Source organism: Orcinus orca, chromosome 12, assembly GCF_937001465.1.
Source record: "Orcinus orca chromosome 12, mOrcOrc1.1, whole genome shotgun sequence".
In the NCBI taxonomy this organism is placed as follows: Eukaryota; Metazoa; Chordata; class Mammalia; order Artiodactyla; family Delphinidae; genus Orcinus; species Orcinus orca.
The window spans coordinates 38,551,190-38,570,249 of record NC_064570.1 but is presented as its reverse complement, the minus strand read 5'-3'; the positions used below and the strand labels follow the sequence as shown (position 1 = coordinate 38,570,249).

At 34.8% G+C, this 19,060-nt stretch overlaps 1 protein-coding gene across 7 annotated transcripts in view; it reads left to right on the top strand.

The window, feature by feature from the left end:
* HSF2 (heat shock transcription factor 2) overlaps positions 1 to 19,060 on the top strand; it is a 41,640-nt gene that overhangs the window by 10,553 nt on the left and 12,027 nt on the right. For all 7 annotated transcript variants that reach the window (XR_004477571.2, XM_033408004.2, XM_049695530.1 and 4 more), the window contains 9 exons: positions 5,139 to 5,247; positions 5,422 to 5,549; positions 6,402 to 6,526; positions 8,712 to 8,787; positions 12,072 to 12,133; positions 13,037 to 13,124; positions 14,657 to 14,805; positions 15,220 to 15,459; positions 16,118 to 16,223. Coding sequence is in view for 6 of the 7 variants with exons in the window: in XM_033408004.2 (XP_033263895.1) it covers positions 5,139 to 5,247; positions 5,422 to 5,549; positions 6,402 to 6,526; positions 8,712 to 8,787; positions 12,072 to 12,133; positions 13,037 to 13,124; positions 14,657 to 14,805; positions 15,220 to 15,459; positions 16,118 to 16,223 (1,083 nt within the window). In the remaining variant the exon portion in view is untranslated. The remainder of the gene's footprint in view (positions 1 to 5,138; positions 5,248 to 5,421; positions 5,550 to 6,401; positions 6,527 to 8,711; positions 8,788 to 12,071; positions 12,134 to 13,036; positions 13,125 to 14,656; positions 14,806 to 15,219; positions 15,460 to 16,117; positions 16,224 to 19,060) is intronic.

The window sequence follows — 19,060 nt, the reverse complement described above, 5'->3', positions numbered from 1 at the left end:
ATTAGCTTGTAGTAGTCATTTCACTGTGCATGTGTGAATATATGTTAAATCATCATGTACATCTTAAATATATACAGTTTTAGTTGTTTTTTTTGTTTTTTGTTTTTTTTTGCGGTACGCAGGCCTCTCACTGTTGTGGCCTCTCCCGTTGTGGAGCACAGGCTCTGGACACGCAGGCTCAGCGGCCATGGCTCACGGGCCCAGCTCCTCTGCGGCATGTGGGATCTTCCCGGATCGGGGCACAAACCCGTGTCCCCTGCATCGGCAGGCAGACTCTCAACCACTGCGCAACCAGGGAAGCCCTCAATTTTAGTTTTAAAAAATAAAAAAGAAAGTAGAGAAATCAAGATAGAGTAGGCAGCTAGTAGTCTCCGTGAATACATTTATTAATTTTTACCTGTATGACTTCTGGGGTTTTTTATGTGATGCTTTCAAAAGCTTGGTTATAAAGAGTGAGGTAACATTGAGTTAGCATTGAGCTTTTGTTTTTTCCTTCCAAATGGAAAGTTTATTAACTAATCCTTTTCCCTCCTGATTTTTCCTCCTGATTTGAATGCTGCCCTTACTTATTACCTATTAAATTCTCAAATAGATTTGCTTCTGCTTCTGTTCTCTCTAGTCTGTCCATTCAGCTATTTGAGTATCCCTTCTTTAGTACCAAATTCTGTTGTCTGTGTAAGGTATGGTTAACACCTCTCTCTCCATTGTTTTCAGTATTTTCTTACCTATTTGTTACATAATTTTTATGAAATGAACTTTAGTACCTAATATTTGGTTGTGTTAGCATCTATTCACCTTGTCTCCAAAACCTTTTTTTTAATTGAGAGAGAAGTCAACGTACTGGTTAACTTAATTAGATTTGACATCTTTACAACACTGTCTCTCTGTAGTTTAATATTTTCTTAAAGGTCTTGTGTATTCTTAAAATTTATTTTTAGATACTTGATATTTTTCTATTGTTGGAGTTTTTTATTCCATTTTAGTTTTAGGTTTTTGTTGTAAAATACATATATCTTAAGATTAACCATTTTAACCATTTTTACGTGTACAGTTTAGTGACCTTAAGTACATTCACTTGTCATGCAGCTGTCACTACCATCCGTCTCCAGAATGTTTTTCATATTCCCAAACTGAAACTTCATACTCATTAGACAGTAATTTCCAGTCCCCTCCTCCTTAGCCCCTGGTAACCATTCTGCTTTCTGTCTTTATGAAGTTGAGTATTCTAGATACCTCATATAAGTGGAATCATACAGTATTTGTCCTCTTGTGACTAGTCTAACTTAGCATAATGTCTTTAAGTTTCATCCACATTGTAGCATGTGTTCTTCCTTTTTAAGGGTGAATAATAGTCCATTGTATGTATGTACCACATTTTGTTAATCCATTCATCTGTCAGTGGACGTTTGGGTTGCTTCCATCTTCTGGCTATTGTGAATAATGCTACTATGAACATCGGTGTACAAATATCTTTTTGAGCCCCTGCTTTTAATTCTTTTGGATATATATGTAGAATTTTAGGATCATTTAGTCATTATATGTTTAATTTTTTGAGGAACCACTGTACTGTTTTCCATAGCAGCTGCACTATTTTATATTCCCACCGGCAGTGCAAAAGGGTTCCAGTTTCTCCACATCCTGACCAATACTTATTTTTTGGGTTTTTGTATTTTTGTTTTTTAATAGCCATCTTAATGAGTGAAGTGATATCTCATTGTGGTTTTGCTTTTTATTTCCCTAATGATTAGTGATGCTAGGCGTCTTATGTGTTTATTGGCCATTTGTGTATCTTTTTTGGGAAGAAGTATCTATTCAAGTCCTTTACCCTTTGCTGATCAGGTGGCTTGTTTTTCATTGTTGTTGAGTTGAAGTTTTTTTAATGTATGTTATGGGTATTAACCCCTTATCAGATGTATGATTTGCAAATATTTTCTCCGATTTTGTGGGTTACCCTTTCACTCTCTTGATAGTGTTCTTTACGCAAAAGTTTTAAAGTTTGAGGTAGCCTCATTTGTCTGTTTTTGCTTTTGTTGCCTGTGCTTTTGGTTATCCAAGAAATTTTTGCCAAATCCATTGTCATGAAGCTTCTCCCCCTTGTGTTTTCTTCTAAGATTTTTATAGTTTTAGCTGTCCTGTTTAAGCTTTTGATCTGTTTTGAGTTGATTTTTGTATAAGGTAAGGAGTAAACTTCATTCTTTTGCATGTGAGTATCCAGTTTTACCAGCATGGTTTGTTGAAAAGGCTGTTCTTTTTCCGTTGAATTGTCTTTTTTTTGGCTGAGTTGGGTCTTCGTTGCTGCGCGCGGACTTTCTCTAGTTGCGGCGAGCAGGGGCTACTCTTTGTTGCAGTGCGCAGGCTTCTCGTTGCAGAGCACGGGCTCTAGGCGTGCAGGCTTCGGTAGTTGTGGTACGCGGGCTCAGTAGTTGTGGCTCGTGGGCTCTAGAGTGCAGGCTCAGTAGTTGTGGCGCGTGGGCTTAGTTGCTCCACGGCATGTGAGATCTTCTGGACCAGGGCTCGAACCCATGTCCCCTGCATTGGCAGGTGGATTCTTAACCACTGCACCACCAGGGAAGTCCCTCCATTGAATTGTCTTGGCATCCTTGTCAAAAATTCTTGGACTGTATGTATGAGGGTTCATTCCTGGATTTTCTATTCTGTTCCATTGATTGGTCTGTCTTTATGTCAGTACCATATTATTTTGATTATTTTAGAAGGAAATTTCAAATTGTTTATTTTTTATATGGAAATACACTAGTGACTTTATTTTTTTTTTAATTTTTTTTCATGTTGGAGCATAGTTGATTAACCATGGGTTAGTTTCAGGTGTACAGCAAAGTGATTCAGTTATATGTGTGTCTATTCTTCTTCAATTTCTTTTCCCATTTAGGTTGTTACATAATATTGAGTATAGTTCTCTGTGCTATACAGTAGGTCCTTGTTGGTTATCTATTTTAAATATAGTAGTCTGTACATGTCAATCCCCAAATCCCAGTCTATCCCTTGCCTCCCACCCTTCCCCGTGGTAACCATAAATTTGTTCCCTGAGTCTGTGAGTTTGTTTCTGTTTTGAAAATAAGTTCATTTGTATATTTTTTTGGATTTTGCATATAAGCAATATTGTATGATATTTGTCTGACTTAGTTTACTTAGTATAATAACCTCAGGGTCCATCCATGTTGCTGCAAATGGCGTTATTTCATTCTTTTGATGGCTGAGTAATATTCCATTGGATATATGTACCACATCTTATTTATCCATTCATCTGTCGATGGACATTTAGGTTGCTTCCATGTCTTGGCTATTGTAAACAGTGCTGCAGTGAACATTGGGGTGCATGTAATCCTTTCAAACCATGTTTTCTTCTGGATATATACCCAGGAGTGGGATTGCTGGATCATATTGTAGCTCTATTTTTAGTTTTTTTAGGGAACCTTCATACTGTTTCCCATAGTGCATGAACCAATTTACATTCCCACCAACAGTGTAGGAGGCTTCCTTTTGCTCCACACTCTCTCCAGCATTTACTGTTTGTAGGATTTTTGATGATCGTCATTTTGACTGGTGTGAGGTGGTATCTCATTGTAGTTTTGATTTGCCTTTCTCTAATAATTAGAGATGTAGAGCATCTTTTCTTGTGCCACTTGGCCATCTGTATGTCTTCTTTGGAGAAATGTCTATATTTAGGTCATCTGCCCATTTTTTGATCGGGTTGTTTGTTTTTTTGATATTGAGCTGCATGAGCTGTTTGTAAATTTTGGAGACTAATCCCTTGTCAGTCACATCTTTGCAAATGTTTTCTCCCATTCTTTGGTTTGTCTTTTTGTTTTGTCTGTGGTTTTCTTTGCTGTGCAGAGGAGTTTAATTAGGTCCCACTTGTTTATTTTTGGTTTTATTTCCATTACTCTAGGAGATGGCTTAAAAAAGATATTGTTGTGATTTATGTCAAGTGTTTTGCCTATGTTTTCTCTAAGAGTTTTATAGTATCTGGTCTTACATTTAGGTCTTTAATCCATTTTGAGTTTATTCTTGTGTACGGTTTTAAAGAGTATACTAATTTCATTTTTTTACATGTAGCTGTCCAGTTTTCCCAGCACCATTTATTGAAGAGACTGTCCTGTATTGTATAGTCTTGTTTCCTATGTTGTAGATTAATTGACCATAGGTGCATGGGTTTTTTTCTGGGCTTTTCTATCCTGTCCCATTGATCTATATTTCTGTTATTTTGCCAGTACCATACCATTTTGATGACTGTAGCTTGGTAGTATAGTCTGAAATCAGGGAGCCTGATTCCTCCAGCTTCATTTTTTCTTTCTCAAGATTGCTTTGGTTTTTCAGGGTCTTTTGTGTCTCCATACAGATTTTAAGATTTTTTTTGTTCTAGTTCTGTGAATAACGCCATTGGTAATTTGATAGGGATTGCATTGAATCTGTAGATTGCCTTGCGTAGTATAGTCATTTTGACAATATTGATTCTTCCAATTCAAGAATATGTTATATCTTTTCATCTGTGTCATCTTTGATTTCCTTCATCTATGTCTTACAGTTTTCAGAGTACAGGTCTTTTGTCTCCTTAGGTAGGTTTATTCCTATGTATTTTATTCTTTTTGTTGCAGTGGTAAATGGGATTTTTAAAAAATTTTTCTTTCTGACCTTTCGTTATTAGTGTGTCAATTAGTAGCTAGATATCTTACTGAATTCTCTTGTGGTTTTTCAGTTGATTGTACAAATATATAATTATGTTTATTGATAAAATATGACTTTCTTTCAAATTTTATCTTATTTTTGTCTTAATTGCATTGGCTTTAAAACATTGTTAAGTAATTATACTAGCTACATACTGTATTTTATTAGTTTTTGATTAGAAGAATGGAAATCTTTCTAATATTTAACTATAAAGTTTGATGCAGCTTTTGGTTTGATACATACTCCTAAACTTTTGAGATTGACATCAAAAAGTTTAATTGCAGTTTGGAGCTTAATTGAAATTTGTAGCTTAATTGCAGTTTGTTTTTGCTGCTATTAACAGGAATAAAATGATGGTCTGAAGGTGTCATGGAAGGACTGCCAAGTTTTGAGGTTCATATGTATCACCTAATTTCAGAGGATCTTAACTAATTGACGTTTTCAATTTTTTTCAGAATGGCCAAAGCTTTCTGGTTTTGGATGAACAAAGATTTGCAAAAGAAATTCTTCCCAAATATTTCAAGCACAATAACATGGCAAGTTTTGTAAGGCAACTGAATATGTGTGAGTATGGATAGCAGTTTAATTGGAGTACTGTCATCAGTCACTGATTAAACCTTTTCCACCATTAGGATGATAAAGGAAAATATATTCCATAGAAGCACCATTAATTTTTTAAGTTTTTACTTTTGTCTATTTAAAATTTTATTCAAAATCTGAATTTTGAATCTTTTTCAGATGGTTTTCGTAAAGTAGTACATATTGACTCTGGAATTGTGAAGCAAGAACGAGATGGTCCTGTTGAATTTCAGCATCCTTACTTCAAACAAGGCCAGGATGACTTGTTGGAGAACATTAAAAGGAAGGTGAGCTATTGTTAACATGATTTAATTAGGGCGTTAACATGTAGTATACTTGGCCAAGACATATTTCATTTGTTGACATTAAGAAGGTACTGAAATACACAGGTTTTCTTGTTGGGACAACTTAGACTAATGAAGCTTTAATTATTTTGCCCTTTATTTTTTTTTTCCTCTGCGCTCAACTGTATGGAGGGCTCAGTCTTTAAACACTTTTTAGAGGAAAGGAAATGTTTACATTCTGACTTAGGATAAGGAGTCATCTATATGGTGATGGCTCACTCCTTATAATTTAACTTAAAATCATAAGTTCCTACTAGAAAGTCAGCTGTCTGGAGGGCGTTTTTCTTTAGTTCACTGCTGAATATCTAGTGCTCAGAATAAGTCCCTTATATATAGTAGGAATTTAAATAATACATTTTTGAATGGATGATATGTTTTGCTGAAATAAGATATTTTGACTAAATTCACAAGGTGGGGTGGGGGGCGGTAAAAGGGTAGTGGACCATGAAAGAACATGGTCTTAGTGTGCAACTATTCTGCATAAATTTAATTAAAAGTGGAATGCAATAATAAATAGGCTTGGGGAAATTACTGGGAATTTGACAGAAGAAAATGAAAACCAAAAAAAAAGCCCTTAAGTTGCTCCTGCTTATGGAAACTTTTCCACATTAAAAATAAATAAACTGATTATTCCTTATCCTCTCTTTGAGCTATGAAGTCTATTCTTTTCCTGGGCTTTTGGAACTAAATCTCACTTCCTGGACAGGCTACAAAAACGTCTTATAACAGGGAAGTTTTGAATTATAATCATGGTGTTTAGTATTTGTTTAATTTCCTACATTTACTTTTTGAAAGGTTTCATCTGCAAAACCAGAAGAAAATAAAATTCGTCAGGAAGATTTAACAAAAATTATAAGTAGTGCTCAGAAGGTTCAAATAAAACAAGAAACTATTGAGTCCAGGCTTTCTGAATTAAAAAGGTAAAGTATTATTTCCAAATATAATCCTAATATGGGGGTTGGTGTGTATGTGTGTGTTGAGGTTTGGAGGTTAGTGCTTTAAGTACCTAGATTACATTGTTGAAGCCAAGATCAAAAGCCTTTTTCTTAAGTATTGATTCCCTTTATTTTTTATTTGTAGCCATAAACTTTACCCCAATATTGTATTTTCATGATGGTGTTGAAAGAATATATAAACCTGGTCAGTCAAAACAATCTGATGCACAAGTGTTACTGATGAAATAACAGATCATTAAGTTGGTGTAGGAAACTATGATTCTACTTAGGTTGAATTTCATATGTTTACACACATATGAGGACCAAAAGCCATACTACAGGGACTTCTCTGGACCCAGTGGACCCAGTGGTTAAGACTTCACCTTCCAGTGCCAGGGGTGTGGGTTTGATCCCTGGTTGGGGAGCTAAGATTGCACATGCCTCGCAGCCAAAAAACATAAAAAAACAGAAGGAATATTGTAACAGATTCAATAAAGGCTTCAAAATTAGTCCACATAAAAAAATCTTAAAAAAAAATACAGCATACGCTACCTATCCTTTCTTTTATAGAAGTTTCTTAGGACATTTTCTATGTGGCCTATCTTTTAGGAAAAAATAGGACACAAAAAATAGGGAAAAAAGGACACTAGAGACTTGTCCTACTTGATACTTACTTTACATAGACTTGGGAAAGTGATATTCAAACCTTTTATCTACAGAAAAGTGCTGTATTTTGTTTTACTACAATTTTTGGCACCATTATCCTAATGCCACAGTAACAACTTGTGTATAGAGTAGACCTATATTTCTCTTCTTAGTAAGTAGTTGGAATTCTCTTATAGTAAATAGGCGCCAAGGTCTTAAGAGTATTTATTTTATGTATTGTCTGTCCCATTTCAATTGTGGGACGTTAGTTTAGCTATTCTTAACTCAAGTATCTTCATTGAGAGTAACCTTGGACGTTGATTCCCTTTTTTAATAAGCCTTAATTTGAAGCTTGCTAGTTTTGCATGTTTTATTTAAGCACGTATGTTGGTTTACTCTATGTATCTTGTGTCTGTTGAAGTGCCCTTTGACCCAGTTCCTTGAATCTCAGATTTAGCTTTTAAGGAGTGGGATCTCAAATTCCTCCTGTAAGTCTTAGTGGTAACCATTCTCCTACTTATCTTTAGTAGGCAGATGACGGTATCTTTATATTTCTGAGTCAGAAAAAGTACAGTAGTTATTAAGTATCAAAATCTTATTTTCTGTGCCCTCTATATTTAAATTCAGTCCCTTTTGTAATAGTTTGGATTGAGGAAGATGGCTTTTGTGTAAATTAACAAAAGAGCAAAAATTAGAGCATTTAATAGAGGAATTAATCTTTCAGGCCTTCTCAAAATTATCATTGCTGCTAACATTTAATAACTGCAATTTCAATGGAAGATGGTGAATGAAGGAAAAAAAAACTATTACTGCTGGGCATATAATTGGTTTATCATGTATTTAAATATGCTTTTAAAAAAACACATCTTTTAATATGCTTTAAAAAAACCAAACATTTATATGCGTGTGTTTGAGACAGATCTTTAGACAGTTTTAGAGTCTTACAGACTTCAGCTCGACATCAATACTTAAAAAATTGTCTGTGTGATCTTGGGTAAGTCTTCTCAATTCTCTGAGTCTCAGTCTCCTCATCTATAAAATAGAGATAATTCCTTTCTTGACAGATTTTAGAGAAGTTTAAGTAATACACATAAAATGTTTAGAATAGTGCCTGGCATAGCAAGTGTTGGGTAAATGTCATTTCCCCTTTAAGAATTGTTTCCTAAGCACAAGTCCTGAATTCACATGGTAGCCATAGTTGAAAAGTTAGGTTATTTTTTAAACAGGAAGTAATGAAGCAGATTGTCAGAGGAGTAAATGGCCTACTATGTATGGATGTAAGCATAAATCTTAAGTTTTCATGCATACATTGCCATGAGTAGAAGATACTACAGTTATGAAGGAAGGATTCTGGAGTTGTGTCAAGGTTAGTTGCCATTCTGTGTAATTGAACCAAAGTTTTCCTAGTCTCATAAAGATATATAGTAAAAACTAGTTCACGTCTGGTGTTCTTAATTAAAGATATTGAGGTCTGGCTTATCTGACTGAATTTTTTTATTTTTATTTTTCATAAATGATAACATAGTGAGAATGAGTCCCTTTGGAAGGAGGTGTCAGAATTACGAGCAAAACATGCACAACAGCAACAAGTTATTCGAAAGGTAAGCTTTTTTCTCTGTGACTGTAATCTGCATTTGTTTAATGAGTACCATTTGTGACCCCCTCCCCAGAAATCTCTATTGAGTAGTCAGTGATTGATCTTAGTTTCTTATGTATTGGGTACACAGAAGTAAAACTATGAAATCAAACAAATTAAGCCAAGTGTTACATATTCTTTGTAATAAAAAAAATTTCTTATTATTACTAAATGTAGTCATTCCATACTTCCAGATAATGTTTCATTAGCTTTTAGTAAAATTTTTTTGCCTGATATAACAACTTTATTATACTTAATTCTTAGGAGTATAATCAATATACTACCAATTTCTTAATATTTTATGTAAAAGACATAGCTTTACTGTGTGGGATTTTTTTTGTTTTTTGTCTTACTGTTTTTTATTCTAAAAGGCATAGATATGGTCTTGGAAGATAAATGACTAATATTTTCAAATCGGTCGATCAAATTATGTGTTCAAAAAATGAGTTATAAGTGTATGCCACTATTCGTATGTGCAGAAAAGCAGTTAATGTAGTGTTGTAAAATAAATCCTAGATTTTAGTATATGAGCTGAAAATTACTGGGGGAACAGAAAATCTCTGCTGCAATTGTGTCCTTGTGATTTAATCTTCTCATATCAGCTTTCATATGTTAATAAGAGGTGAAACATAAAAGTAATTAAGGCAGCTATTTTTTGCTCATGAGTAAACTGGACTAAGTTTAAGCAACAGGTTTTATCAGGGGAGGGAGGGTGGGAGAGCTTCAGTTTGTTCCTAGTCAGAGGCCGTTAGCTAAAAATAGTGTTATGACTGAAAGGATATGGGTGTAGTGGAGCAGGGTTAGAACACAGAGATGAATGGTAGCTGTACCCTTTGGCCCATAGTCAAAATAGGTATACTGATTTTTAAAAATAAGTATGCAAGTGAAGGTTGAATGTAGGATTCAACTTTAAGTGTTTAGTCCAAGTACATGTATTTTTAAAACTTTCATATTTGATTCCAACTTGAAGCCTGTTTAAGAATACCTGATTTTAAATGATAGGTGTACCTTAACCTGTGCTTTATTTTTAAAATCTGTTAATCTTTTTCAGAAAACAATGTTTTGGTTAAATATCAACTCACAATACTCCATAATTTGTTGGGTTTTTTTTTTTTTGAAAGCAAGGATAGTTGATAAAATACTTATTTAACATTTCAGTTTTTCATGAAATCTAACATTCTTTCTGCTCAAATTTGAGTTTGAATCTATGTGTTTTAGTGGGGTTAGGGAGTTTACATAATTCATGATGACAGGTGATAATTTTTTCTCTATTCCTGGAATTTGTTTCTAATTCTGCCATTTACTGTTTGGCCTTGGATTAATTGGAATAATATATGGGAGGTGTCTTTATAGAACTTGTCAGCTAAAGAAGTCCAATGATGTAAATGTTAAATGCCTCATCTTCTCCTTCAGGAAACGAACTCTACAACATAATGCCAAAGTGTCAGAAGAGAACTGAAATACACAGCAAATTTCAGGAGAAATTTAGCCAGAGATTCATGTTCTTGTAAATTCAGCCAACTAATGTTTTAAGAATTTTCCCTAACACTTTTTTATAAATTAACAAAAGTAATTGGACTATTTCATAGATATCTTTAAGGTTAAATGTTGTCTTTTCATCAGGTGTCAGCATTTTCTTTTGAATAAGCAATTTAGTGGCTAACCTCCTTTTCATAGACTCTAATGCTGTCTAACTCTTCAACTAAAATGTCTATATTTTTCTCCATGGCAAAGTTAATACTGATTGTAAGGCAAACCATTTAGTAGCCTCGTTTGGGGGAGAATTACAAAATTAAAGCTATACGGTGTGTATTTTCAATGGACAATTCTCTATTTTAATTGTGTAATTATATTTCATAAAGCTTGTACAAGGAACTCTTCTGCAGAGTCTAAATAGTCATCAGTCACTTGGCCTTTATTCATAACATCTCAGTGATATACTGCTGCTTTTTTTTAAAATAAATTTTTTAAAAAAATATTTATATATCTTTGGCTGCCTTGGGTCTTCGTTGCTGCACGCGGGCTTTCTCTAGTTGTGGCGAGCGGGGGCCACTCTTTGTTGTGATGCTCAGGCTTCTCATTGCGGTGGCTTCTCTTGTTGTGGAGCATGGGCTCTAGGCACGCAGGCTTCAGTAATTGTGGCATGTGGGCTCAGTAGTTGTGGCTCGTGGGCTCTAGAACGCAGGCTCGGTAGTTGCAGCGCACGGGCTTTGTTGCTCCGTGGCATGTGGGATCTTCCTGGACCAGGGCTCGAACCCGTGTCCCCTGCATTGGCAGGCGTATTCTTAATCACTGCGCCACCAGGGAAGCCCCTATACTGCTTTTAATAGTTTACTTTTTTAACTCCTTTAGGCAGTATAATTTCAAGACATACCCTAAACCAGTTCTCACATTCATATCAGTATCACCTGGAGGTCTTGCTAAACAACACATGTTGCTAGACCTCATCCTCAGAATTTAAGATTCAGCAATTCTGGAGTGAGGCAGAGAATTTGCATATTTAAAAAGCTCCTAGGCCAGTGCTGCTGGTCCATGGACCACACTTTAAGAAACACTATCATAAAATATGAAGGATTGTTTGCATGTCTTGATCTGTTTAATAGTCTTTTTCTAAATTTAATCAGACTCTGAAGATTAAATCAGCTTCCCGTGATTGTCATCAGGAAGCTTTGACAGATGTTCAGTGTCTCAATAATAATTTTTCTAGAGTTAGCCAATAAACTTTTTCTAACTTGAAAATAGTAAGATCTATTCTGAGAGAGTTGGCAGTTTCTTTTGCCTCTAATTGTATTACCTGGTATAAGAAAAATATCTGTCAAACATCAGTTTTCTTTTCTGCGTCATAATCTTCTTGAAAGAATTTTAAGTAAAAATAGGGATCTGTATCCAGGCATGCTTGGTACTTATCAAGACAAATAATTGAACTGAATATTTGATAGATAAATAGGTGGATGGGTGGGTAGGAAGCTAGATATATAGATAGATAGATGGGTAGATGGATGTCCTAGGTACCTCTATATCTTAGGTAGCAGCAACTTTATCACAGGTTGTTCTTCTGCCTGGATGCTGGTACATTTCTTTAAATATCATTGTAAGATGCATCCAAATTTAAAATGTTAATATGTGAGAAACTATGTGACTTAGAATAGAGGACATACAGTACCTGCATTAATTTTATAAGACTTGTAATATAGACTAAAGAATTAAGAATCTATGATGGAATATTTCTTATTTATATTTTCCTTTTAGATTGTCCAGTTTATTGTTACATTGGTTCAGAATAACCAACTTGTGAGTTTAAAACGTAAAAGGTAAGATTTTATGATAATACATTTTGACCTATCTATAGACAACCAAACGTTAGAATTTAATCATGAATGGTTTACATTTGCTGAGTGTATGCGTGTTGTCCCAGATGAACAGTCCTCCCTTGTTAAATTATACTTCTAACATTTCAAGAGTGGTGGTGTTTCCTACTATTGTCATCTTGCTGTTTTTGAAAGATTAGAATAGGCTAAATGGTCGTTTTACATACATACGGTTTATAAAGAGTTCATCTTTCATTCACATTAGCAAATTATTGTAGCATTAGTCCTCAGTGAGAGAAACTCTTAAAGAGAGGATACATGCTGAAAAAAGCATAAAAAGTTTTTACTTGATATCTCATGTTTAATCCACTCACAAGGGTCTTTAAAAACCTGTACATTGACCATGGGTTGTGATACCCATAAATGTCAGTAACTACCTTTGTCACAATTAAAACATAAGGAAAACAGTGGACAAAGGAATAGGTAGAAGGAGAAAAAGATTATCTTGTAAGGCAAAGGATTTTATCAGAGCTTGGTTATACTTACAGCTTATGCTGTAGAATTAACTCTACTTCCATTGAGTCTTTGCGATATTACCTACTTTTTACTATGTAAGAACCATAAAGAGTTATGTAGTTCAGTCAGCAATGAAGTATATTTGGGGAGAGTAATTTATAGTGTTTATTATAACAAAGATAACACAGAAGAATGGAGAAGTAAAAGCCGTGGATACACTATCCCCCATACCCCTCCAAAGAGGTAATCGTTTTTAAGAGTTTCTTGTGTACTGAAATTTTTTATTCATTATTAAAATGAGTGTGTTTATATGTGGCTAAATTATTAGAAGCAATTTAAACTCCATGTATGTTTGCTCACTGAACTTCATGTATATCTTCTGATTTTCAGACCTCTACTTCTAAACACTAATGGAGCTCAAAAGAAGAATTTGTTTCAGCACATAGTGAAAGAACCAGCTGATAATCACCATCATAAAGTAATTTTTAAAATTCTGTTTTATATTTATTATCTCAAACTAAATTTTATTACAGCAGTATGTCATGCATTTGAAAAAGTTTAGTGAATAATCTAACTGTTCATCCTCCAGCTTTTAAATCATGACATTTTTTATCATTTGCTCTAGATTATTTTAAGAGATAAACTATTACAGATACAGTTGTCTCAGTTACCTGTTCCCAAGTTCATTTTTCTCTCCCTCTCCAGTCTCCCCTGTCACCCAGAGATAAATCACTATCTTGAAGTAGTATGTGTCATTCCCATGGCCGATTGATGTGTGAATCCATGAACAATATTTGGTATTATTTTGCATATGTCTAAGCTTTATATAAATGATATTATTTTGTACATATCATTTTGCAGTGTGGCCTCTTTCACTTGGTCTTGCTTTTGAGATTTATTAAACATAGAGATTTAGTTGATCTTAACTACTATATGAGATTAATTGAATATTATGATAATGTAATTATGCACTTGTCCGTTGGTTATTTTAAGTTGTTTCCAACTTTTATTATAAATGTGTACAGACCTAGACTCTTTTACTGTAGCAATTTCAAAAAAATATTTTTGTTTACCTTCATTTTTTCACAAGCTCTCTGGGTAAATTGTCAAACTTATACCCAGTGGCAATTAGTTGAGTCCAGACTTCTTTTAATATGTGATTATCATTGTTACTTTCAAATCTTAGAATTCTAAATACTGCTTTAGATTTATTATTAAAGTATTGAGATTTTTGTTCTCAGGCAAGTCAGAGTTAACCTGACATCTGGTTCCTCTTCCCACTGTTTAAATTATCAGGCATACCTGTTTTTAGGATTGAAGACTCATGTAAATGGGTGAAGATTTCTTAGTTTAACTTGATTTGCATCTTTTGCCTCTATATTATCTAGAGTTGAAATTGATAGAATTTTCTATTATAATAATGACTTTAGTTTGCTTTGGAGAATTGAATGTTTTTTTATTAGTGTATCCATGGTCTGAATATAGCTGTAGCTGAATTTAAAAAAATAATAATTGCTAAAATGCCAGACTGACATTTAGCTGTGGAATAGTTGAAGTGTTTTTTTCCCCCTTTTAAAGAAACCATTTAATGAGTAAGAATAAAACATGGCGTCAAACAGAGTAGCTTGAGATGAAATAATCCCCATCAGCCCAGTGGCCATCTGGTTATGTTCGAGATTTCTGATGAAGTCCTAAGACTTTTTTACTCTTTGGGTATAAAAAATCTTTAAAATTTGAAGATCTTTTCATAGAAACATTCTGAGGCATGTCATCTTTAATGTCCCTTACAGTAAAAGAAATAGTTAAGTAGCATGCAGATAATACATCTCATACCTCTGTAAATTGGTACTTCTAATACCAATTTAGTGTATAAGTCCCATAAGGGCAGAAAACATATCTGTTTTGCTTACCATCGTATCTCAGTGCCCAGTTAACATTTTTTAAATGGTATGTTGTTTAGTAGTCAAAATAATTTCAGTTTTTTGATATATTTTCTACCTGATTTTTTAGGTTCCACACAGTAGGACTGAAGGTTTAAAGCCAAGGGAGCGGATTTCAGATGATATCATTATTTATGACGTTACTGATGATAATGCAGATGAAGAAAATATCCCAGTTATTCCAGAAACTAATGAGGATGTTATATCTGATCCCTCCAAGTAAGGAGATTGTGAAATACAATTTTTGAAAATATTACTCTTTTTTTATCAGAGATCTAAATTTAAAACTACTTTATTCTTTGATAAACTAATATCTGACTCATATTTTAATTATTGAACTGAAAAATTAAGCCAAATTATTCAAGCACATAACCCCCCTCCCTCCAGCGAAAAGACTCCCAGCAAAAAGTAATGAGAATTCATTCTTATTTTTAAAGTTTGGAGTTAAAGACCTTTAATTGATTCTTTGTGGTCTTATATGAAGTATCAATATTTTCATTAAACTACACACCCAAGAAAAGCCTTTTGACAGGTGGTTTGGGGAGAGAGTTTCCATGGAGAGTGACTGGATAGGGTGAATTTATTGAATTAGTCTGAGAATGTAATTGGTTATTTCTCATATTGCTGATCTAGCTGTAGCCAGTACCCTGATATTGTCATTGTTGAAGATGACAATGAAGATGAATATGCACCTGTCATTCAGAGTGGAGATCAGAGTGAACCAGCCAGAGAATCCCTAAGTTCAGGCAGTGATGGTACCAGCCCTCTCATGTCTAGCGCCGTCCAGCTAAATGGCTCATCTAGTCTGACCACAGAAGATCCTGTGACCATGATGGATTCCATTTTAAATGATAACATCAATCTTTTGGGAAAGTGAGTCTCATCTAAAGGTTGTCTAAGTTTATTTGCTTTCTTTGTTTACTTCACATGTTCTTTTTCTCTTTGAATGATTTTCCTTTCAGGTTATGAACCTATGTAGTCAACCTTTCTGTTCTGGTTAGTGCTGAGCTCTGCAGATGGTATTTTGAGAAAGATTTAATTATCCCAAGAGCAGTCTTGGGATCTTCTTGTCAATTCCTCAGATTTCTGTAATGAAATACTTGGTTTTGAATGTCTTAAAAAAGTGTGTATGATTGTGTGTATTTGTGTTTTTATCAGGACTGTGGAATAATACAATCTCTATGAAGGAACTTATTTTATAGCAAAGGAAAACTAGAAGTTAGTAGCAATATAACCAGTAGTAAGAGGTTAAACATTTTATAATTTATAGTATAGAGGAAAAAGATAAATCAGACTGGGTTATTGCAGAACCTTTTTTCTTTAAATACTAAAGTTTTGTATAAAGGCTGTGGATTCTCAATTAACCAAGTTTTTTTGAATCCTAAATAGTGAATAGGATCTCTTAAGGTTAAGAATTGGTAAGGATTCAGCAATTGCTAGGAATATTTTGCCTAGCTAGACTGCAGTATGATTTTAAACATAAAAGCAAGGAAACCTAATATTTGATTTTTTTAAAATCTTTTTTCCTTAGGGTTGAGCTGTTGGATTATCTTGACAGTATTGATTGCAGTTTAGAGGACTTCCAAGCCATGCTGTCAGGAAGACAGTTTAGCATAGACCCAGATCTCCTGGTCGAAGTAGGTACTTTGAATATTCTTTGTTGTACCGGCAGTTTGTGTATTTATGTATAGTATTTATAAATCAGTGCATCATATTCTTGAATTCTACACTGTTTTTGCAGTTTATTTTTTTAAATGAATGGTTTTGTTTATTAGAATGAACAGATGGGTTCAGGAAAGTGAAGGAGGGAGATCACTATTTGTCTCTGAGTAGAAGTTCAGTTAATCCCTGTGTAACAACATATCAACTCTGTTCAACAGTACTATTAAATCCAGGTCTTGTCTGGACTTGTTGCTGTGTTATGTTTTGCTCTAGAGTAAATTGTCACTGAATAGAAATCAGTGCAAATAGTGTAAATAATTAGCCAGGAAACAGCATGGAAGCACTTCATAATACTTTGGGAATTAATGTTTTTCAGTCAAATGTATTATATGTTATTATATTTAAAAATTTTTTGGATTGAGTCCTAAGATTCCCCTATTCCAGTCCTCACCACCACCTATATGAACTTGATTCCTATGTTGTCTGGACTTTGAATCCTTGTCTCTCATTTCTGGTACTAACCTTGCTCTCTTTTCTCTTGTTCCTACCACTCCTCTCTCTCTTACCTAAAGCTTTCTATGTGGCCTGGTTTCATCCAGATGAATCTTGTTCTTTCCCCTATTTCCATTTCCTGTTGTGAACATTTTCTGTTGTGTTATTTTTTTTTTTTGCGGTATGCGGGCCTCTCACTGTTGTGACCTCTCCCGTTGCGGAGCACAGGCTCTGGATGCGCACGCTCAGTGGCCATGGCTCACGGGCCCAGCCGCTCCGCGGCATGTGGGATCTTCCCGGACCAGGGCACGAACCCGTGTCCCCTGCATTGGCAGGCGGACTCTCAACCACTGCGCCACCAGGGAAGCCCCTGTTGTGTTCTTTTACTTGAAAAGTTTTGTTGTTCTTTGTTTTGCATTTTTTTCCTTAAAATACAGCTTCTCTCACATCAGAGGATTCTACAGTTTGTCAGTGTCACATGACTTATTTTTCCTAAATCATCAGTGCCTCACAGGATGGATTTCACCTTCTTTGAAGATTTCCTTTCCATGTTATTCTCTTAACTGAATTCAACATCCATGTTAATGACCTATTTGGACTTGTTTAACAGTAACTTGACAGCCCTTCTTGATTCTATCAGTCTTTGTCCCCAATCTGAATCCAGAGACCTTTTAGAATATCTCTCCCTTAGATCACAAAGAAGGAAATAAAATCCTGTAATTCTGACTCTACAAATCCTCACAGTCTTCAAGTAGGTCATTTTAATTTAACTTTGGAACAGTTATCACGTTCTTTTGTCCTCACGACCTTATCCAGCCAACACTTCCCTATTCACAGAGCATAATTCACCATGCCCTGATACTCTCATCAGCTGTGGAATCTCATATCCTTTCTTCTTAGAGGAAGTACTTCCTTTTTAAAGCCAGTTTGTACACCTGCTCCCCGCTTCTCTGTTTTTCTCTCTCTATCCTTGATCTTTTCCAACTGCCTTCAGTGGGTACAGATCATCTCCATTTTGATGTGTTGCTCTGCTCATTTACCATTCTGCTTCTCCAATCCTTTTACTACAAAACTGTAGAAATGAGTGGCTGTATTCGTTACTTTTTTTTTCCACTCTATATTTCCTTTGAAACCCTGGATTGTCTTGCTTATTTACTCAAAGCCTGTGCTGTCTTGGTATATCCACTGTAAGTAGCCTGCAGCTTTTTTTTTTTTTTTTTCTTCAAATTAGGCCACTGGGCTAGTGGAAGAAGGTTTGTTTTGAATCAGACAGATTTGGGTTCCATTTTTGGCTCATGTTACTTACTAGCTAAGTTATTAATCTTGGGAAAGTTAACCTCTCTTGCTCAGTTTCCCCATCTGTTAAATATGGCTGATGCCTGACATGAAGGGCTTTTGTAAGGATTATAAGTAATTAACACTATTACTGTTTAACACTATTGATTTTCTACTGTAGAACTTTTCCTGTTGATTTTAAAGGCACTGGACCTCTTTGTTCTCTTCCTATCTCCCTAACCATTCTGTTTCCTCTAAGAGCTTTTCTTTTTCTTGCTGTCTTCTACTTGTGGATATTCCCCAAGGTACCCAGTCTTTTATCCTGTTTTTTCCTACCTCTCTTCTTTTTTCTATCCTGCCTCTCTGGAGGGATTTTAGCTTGTAGGATTGCTCTCAAATGTATATCTCCAGCTCTTAATATTTTTTAAAGTAACCTTTGCTTGAATTCTAATTCCATGCCTTTGGGATCATCAGTTAGATCTTGCCTTAAATTATTTGTTTTTAACACCAAACCTTTGTTTATTTTCTAAACTAGCTACCTTTTTAAGCTTTATTTTCTGTAGTGGTATCAGTCTTCTGTTACCCACACAGGATAGTAATCACAGTAATCTTGGTTTCTTTATCTCCTTGTTCACCAAGCCTGTGTATTTTCCAAAATAACATTCACAAACCATCCCTACTTTCTTTTGGGTTGGCCAGAAAGTGCCTTCGGTTTTTAAGTAAAAATAAGACAATTTTTCATTTTCACCAAGAACTTTATTGAACAATGTATTCACCATTTTGTTCCACTACCTTCTGCCATTTTTCATACACCTTCATAATTCCATCTTCCCAAAACTTTTTATCTTTTTGAGCAAAGAACTATTCCAGGTGCCTTTTACAGTCTTCCAGGGAATTGAATATTTTTCCATTAAGAGAATTCTGTAAAGATCGAAGTAAATGGAAATCTGAAGGTACAATATCTGGAATATGGCTGATGAATCCGAACTTCCCAGCCAAGCTGTAACAGTTTTTGCCTGGATATCAAAGAAACATGTAGTCTTGC